Below are 6,000 nucleotides of genomic sequence, written 5' to 3'. Positions count from 1 at the left end.
GTGCAAAGTCAGACCGTGGGGGGTGCTGATGCAGGGTCAGGCCAGATGGCCTGTAGCCACATCCTAAAGGGTTTGGAGCTGTTCGTGGGTCTGTAGCCAGGGCCACGTTCAGTGAGTCAGCCCTGTGGGTGCCCGCCTGTCTTGTTAAAACAATTCTCCTTGGTATTGTGCTCCACTGGGGTTTCATAATCTACCTGCATCTGAGAGCTTTCACAAAGGCACTGTTCACAGGTGGGCTCCAGGTTGCTGTTGAGTCAGGACACAGGGGGGACCCCAGGGAGGACATGGGGGGATACCTTACTTGGTAGTCTTGCTGACTTGACTCTCCTGTATCCTTCTTGAGACATCTTCTTTGCTTGGCTTCCTGGACACTACAGTCTTGGTTTTCTGCTCTTTGGTTAATTGTGAACAGTCTCCTTTGGTGGCTCCTTTTTCACACCACATATGATAGAATATCTCAGCACTTGGCCCAAATTTATGTCTTCATTTTGTGCACTTCAGACTGGCATGTCCATCTACATGTTTGAGTCTCTGCTTGACTTTTGTGGGTGTTTCAGAGTTAACATGACCAAAGTAAACCTTTCCTGCTGCCCTTCATCCATCAGAGTTGTTGCTTGTCTGGTCTTCCCAAACGTGTTACTGGCTCCCCCCTGTTAAGGGCGAAAAGTTGATTCCAGGTAGGCATCATCCCAGTTCCTCTCTTTACTTCATGTATTTAATCTGTGGAGGTCTTTTCATCTCCTGCTTTGATCCTGTGCCCCAGATCTCAGCACTCCTGTCCAGCTGATGCAGAACTGCCGCCATTGTCTCAGTGCCATAGTTGGTGTCCTCAATCCCATCCTACCTCGTGAGAGATCACAGAGCCCCCAGAGTTGCCTTTTTTAAAAACAAAGCCGATTTTATCATTACTAGCACATAGTAAAATAGAAACGTGCAAGGCTCTACATGATCTGGGGATCACTGTGCCTCTGACTACTTGTCAGTGCTTGCTTATATATGTTGAGATTTGTCTTAATTAGGGCTTTTACGCTTGCTTTTGTGTGTTCTAGAAGGTTCTTTCCAATACTCCTGGAGTTCCTCTTTATGTTTCATGCTAGTTGCCTTCTTCAGGCAGCAGTCCCAGGATGTTTGGCGGTGGGGGGGGGGGGGTGTCTGTTGTTAGAGCAGCTCTCCAGCAGGTGGCAGTCCGGTTTCTGTGTAATTTTCACGCAGGTGACCCTGTTTCCAGAAAATGCTTTCCTGGTCCCTCCATCTCCTGGTTTATCTTCCTCTTTGTTTTCTTGTTTTCCGTGCATCGGTTGCTGTCTGACATCCCATCACTTCCTCACCCACACGCTTCACATCTTTAGACATATTTTGCATGAACTGGTTTCCCATCTCTCCTTCCTGCCTCTGTTGTTCTGAGTTATCTGTTGATCTCTCTAGATGCTGTTGGTCCTTCAAGTCCAAACTCTAATACCACTCTAATGAAGTCTTTGTCGATTTCCCCCACTCTCCTGGACCATACCTAAGTTTGTATGGTTCTGGTTCCCGGAAACGACTGTGCCTCAGAATCATTTCAGGGATTTAAAAAAGATGAACTCCTAAGCCATGTCCTTAGCGAGTCGCTCATCAAGTAGGTGCCGGGGCGTAGCCCAGGAAGTGATGTTTTGGAAAAGCATAGCTTATCATACTCTCATTGATCCTTGTGAAGTTGATACTTTTGTTGGAATTACAGCTAATTGGTGCATATAGGTCATCTGCCTTCCCAGGATATGTGCCTGGTAAGGGACCTATTCTTTTTCTTCATATTTTTATGTTTGTGGAATTTAGCATTGGTCATCTGTCTTTTCAAATAGTTGTTCGTTTTGGGCCTGGAGAAAGTTCCTCTGAAGACGCCGTCATGATGAGCACACCCGTGGTGAAAGCGGCCTTGGAGATGGGCTTCAGTAGAAGCCTGGTGACGCAGACCGTTCAGAGTAAGATCCTGACGAGCGGGGAGAATTACAAAACGGTCAGTGATCTTGTGTTGGCGCTTCTTGATGCTGAAGATGAGACCAGAGAAGAAGAAAAGGAAAGACAAACTGAAGAGCTGGCATCAGGTATTGGGAAGCGTCAGTCATCTGCTGTATTGCTGTGAGGATCCTAGGGCAGGTGACCCGATGCAGGGCCACCAGCCTCTGTCCGCTCCCTGCTGGTGGCCGCGCGTCATCCAGTGACACGTCCGCTTCTGCACTGTGGGCCGTGCTGACGACTGTTGACCGCGGCTTTCTAAAAGATGTTTATCTTTCAGTAAAACCTGAGAGTTATGCTAATCAGAGGATCTTAGTAGCATCACTCTTCTTGATCTATATTGCTTTTCTTCCTCATATATAACAACTTTAAATTGTTTTGAGAAAAGAAGATTTTAAAGTTGAATACAGGTACTTTTTTTTTAAGATTACATTCCTTGAAGTCTTAAAACAGTATTTTAACTCTGTTAATCCTTGGTAAGTGGTCCTTATACAGATAAAAGAGCTGTTGATGAAGTCCTAGGACTTGTTCAAAAGCCCCTGCCCAAGGGGACTGATCTTGGTGTCTGTCCAGGTCATGTAAAGCCTCTTGAGCAGTCGTTCCTTCTGAAATACTAACTGAGCACGAGCACCTGTGTCAAACCCTGTGCTGACTGTGGTGCTTGCTCAGGGGCTCCCAGGTTGCAGCACCAGGCGAGCCAGCACGGGGAAGGCGGCATCGGCAGTCTGCCCTGGATGTTTGGGTCGGAGCTTGTGAGGAACCATAGGAGCAGTTGAGAAGCCTGTGTTTCAAGCCTGATTTCTAAATTGGGACAGATTAGTGTTTAAATCCGGGCTCTGTCAGCACGCTGCACTTTCTTTAACCAGACCTCAGCTGTGTCCCCTGTGCAGTAGTACAGACTGCGGGGGTTGCTCTAGGAACCAAGGGAGAAGTCGCAAGCACGTGAAGTTGTCTTTTGTTCAGTCGATTGATTAGGGAAGCCACTGGGCTGAGGGCACCTAGCCAGAGGGGGCCAGGCTGGCAGGGATGTCCGGGTCTCCACTGGCGCCGCAGGGAAGACTCCCGAGCAGTCATGGACTTGGAGAGAACACTGTGCTAGGACATGGGCTGTGCTGCCGGTGCTTTCTCTGACCCTGGGGTTGGCACTCATTTCTGAGTTGTTGTCCATATTTGAGAAGCTGTCATACCTGCCTTATTTAACTGACAGGATCTTTGTGTCAAATAAGGCAATTTATATGAAAGTGGTTATAAAATTAAAGTGATGTAATGCAAATAGAAGTCACTATTATTAGGGGCACCTGGGTGGCTCAGTGGGTTAAGTGTGCGACTTCAGCTCAGGTTATGATCTCACTGTTCTTGGGTTTGTAACCGTGTCAGGCTCTGTGCTGACAGCTCAGAGCCTGGAGCCTGCTTCTGATTCTGTCTTGTCCCCTCTCCTCTCTCTCTTTCTCTCTCCCTCTCCCTTACCCCTCCTCAAAAATAGTAAAAAAATTTTAAAAAGTATTGTCAGGTTGGTTGGCAGGTGGAAAGTGTTTACTGTCCTTTAAAATTGTCTGCTTAGATAGCAGGGTCCTGAGACCTGTAAGTATGTCGACTTTCAGACATACTTTTAGACTTTTCGAAGTGACAGAGACCATATGTATTGTGTATACTACGCAATATGCCCTAGCTAAATCTGGAAGTTTTCTAGATGATAGGCATTAAATTGCAAACAAGTCATTTTGTGCTTCTTTTTCAAGCTCCTGTTTATTTAGTGCCTGGATTGTTCGTAGGCTTGTTTGTGACTGTGCATATGGTTGGAGCATTTTAAAATCTAATGGATTTTTTTCCCTTTTTTCTTTTTTAAATGAAGATGATTTGTCATTAATTCGGAGGAATAGAATGGCTCTTTTTCAACAGTTGACGTGTGTGCTTCCTATCCTGGATAATCTTTTAAAGGCCAATGTAATTAATAAACAGGAACATGATATTATTAAACAAAAAACACAGATACCTTTGCAAGCAAGAGAACTGATTGATACCGTTTTAGTTAAAGGAAATGCTGCTGCCAACATCTTCAAAACCTGTTTAAAAGAAATTGATCCTACATTATATAAGAACTTATTTGGTGAGTTTTTGGTAAAATTATTTTAGAACTTTCTGAGATTGTTCATTTTCATGTTTGACAAGATAAATCTAATTCTCAAACTGCAGCCTACACATTGAATTAGTTCTAAGAAAAGGAAGACTTTATGGCCCCAATAGTAGGGCTGCGCACTGCCCGAGAAATCTTGGTAGAACCTGTGCTTGTAGGCAGCAGGTGGGGAAGCAGTTTTCCATGTGGTAGAATAATACGTTTTGTTGTTCTTTCCTCAGTGGACAAGAACATGAAGTATATTCCAACAGAAGATGTTTCAGGTAAAACAAAATTAAGACTTAGGACCAGTGTGAAATATCACCATTTTTAAAATTTGTAACGGAGGGTAAAGTAGAAACCGGATTTCACTGCGGTGTTCTGTTCATCTTAGGTCTGTCTCTGGAGGAGCAGCTGCGGAGGCTGCAGGAGGAACGGACCTGTAAAGTGTGCATGGACCGAGAAGTGTCCGTCGTGTTCATCCCCTGCGGCCACCTGGTGGTGTGCAGAGACTGCGCCCCTGCGCTCCGGAAGTGCCCTATTTGCCGGGGCACGATCAAGGGCACCGTCCGGACCTTTCTCTCATAAGAAAGAAAAACTGTATGTTAGCTTTACGTAGAAAAGTCGTGAAAACATTGTTGAGCATTTGAAGTCATCTGAAGTATACCAAGAATGATTGTTCTTGAATTATGACACTTGTGCTGTATTCTGCTTTGGTACTAGTGATCTTGTTTCCAAAAGTAGATCATCTGCCCTATTTAATGTTAGTCTTTGTTGCGACGAAAGGGGGGGGGGGTGTCGGTTTGGCGCGCCCTGGTGTGCACTCGTGCGAGCACAGGCGGGGACTCAGCCGGGGTCCCTTCAGCAGGGCCTGGTGTTGGTGTTCTTTCTGGAAGCTTTGAGTGCTGTGTGAACTCTGGAGTTTCCCCAAATTCTGGTGCCAAATTCTTGTTTTTTTTCACTTGTGTTTCGAAATAAGGATTTTTTTCTTATTGGTATATAAGCTTTTTCTTGATTTGTGAAAAACATCTTAATAAAGTTCTTTTAAAAGACTGCACCATCATTTTTTTTCCTCCTGACTTAAAAAGTATTTTCTGTATGCCTTAGATTTAAATGTTAATAATGTATGTAAATGTAGTGCCCATAAGCACACAAATGTTAGCCATTAAATAAAAATTTGAATTTATGAAACAGATTACCAAGTTCTTTAATAGTAATGTGATCTATGAAATTCTTCTATATGACAATATCTAGTTGCGTTTATATTATAGATAAAATCCATACTAAAAGATTAAAATTAGTTAACTCTGCATTGGGATTTAAAAATTGGAGTGTGATGGCTTTGCCGCGTAGGTGTTAGTGGCCGAGGAGGTGGACCGCAGGCGTGGGAGGGTCTGCAACTTGGGCCCCAGCTTACTGTCCTTCCGCAGATCTGGTGGGTGGTGGACTGCTGAGGCCCCATGGAAAGCTCAGACACATTAAACACTCCCTGTGTCTTCTTACCCTGTAAGTCCTTCAGACCCCGTAGAGAACACACTGGGACGAGTGAGGATTTCTCCTCCTCCAGTCTCTCCTTGCCTTTGTTTCCAGCAGGAGGTGCCAATGGACTTGGTGAGTCTTTGTTTAGGTTGACCCCTGCCCTTCGGGAAGCAGTTTAAAGCACATTAAATCATTTTAGAACCTCTTCTGTTTCTTTTTGCTTGATCGATACTATATATATGGAGGATCTACCGTCTGCCAGGCCCACTGCTCGATTCTTTACATAATTAAGATGTGGTCACGGTTGGCCCAAGTTTATACATTTAAGTCCTGATCTCCTGAGTAGCTGCGAATGTAATTGTATTTTCCAGATGGGGCCTTTAAGGGGTAATTAAGGCAAAGTGAGCCCTGGTGAG

At 44.8% G+C, this 6,000-nt stretch overlaps 1 protein-coding gene across 2 annotated transcripts in view; it reads left to right on the top strand.

Annotated features, from left to right (window-relative positions):
- The window catches only part of BIRC2 (baculoviral IAP repeat containing 2), a 27,450-nt gene extending 22,152 nt beyond the window's left edge, over positions 1–5,298 (top strand). Inside the window, exons 6-9 of one of the 2 annotated variants that reach the window (XM_029956436.1) lie at positions 1,839–2,081; positions 4,022–4,099; positions 4,348–4,389; positions 4,500–5,298. In XM_029956436.1, the coding sequence (XP_029812296.1) occupies positions 1,839–2,081; positions 4,022–4,099; positions 4,348–4,389; positions 4,500–4,693 (557 nt within the window). In that variant the 3' untranslated portion in view covers positions 4,694–5,298. Of the gene's footprint in view, positions 1–1,838; positions 2,082–3,844; positions 4,100–4,347; positions 4,390–4,499 lie in introns of both variants that reach the window. The other variant, XM_029956435.1, reaches the window with a different exon arrangement.
- Positions 5,299–6,000: the final 702 nt, after the last annotated feature.

The sequence above is a fragment of the Suricata suricatta genome, chromosome 11 (assembly GCF_006229205.1).
Source record: "Suricata suricatta isolate VVHF042 chromosome 11, meerkat_22Aug2017_6uvM2_HiC, whole genome shotgun sequence".
Taxonomy (NCBI): domain Eukaryota; kingdom Metazoa; phylum Chordata; class Mammalia; order Carnivora; family Herpestidae; genus Suricata; species Suricata suricatta.
This window is presented reverse-complemented; position numbering and strand designations above follow the sequence as displayed.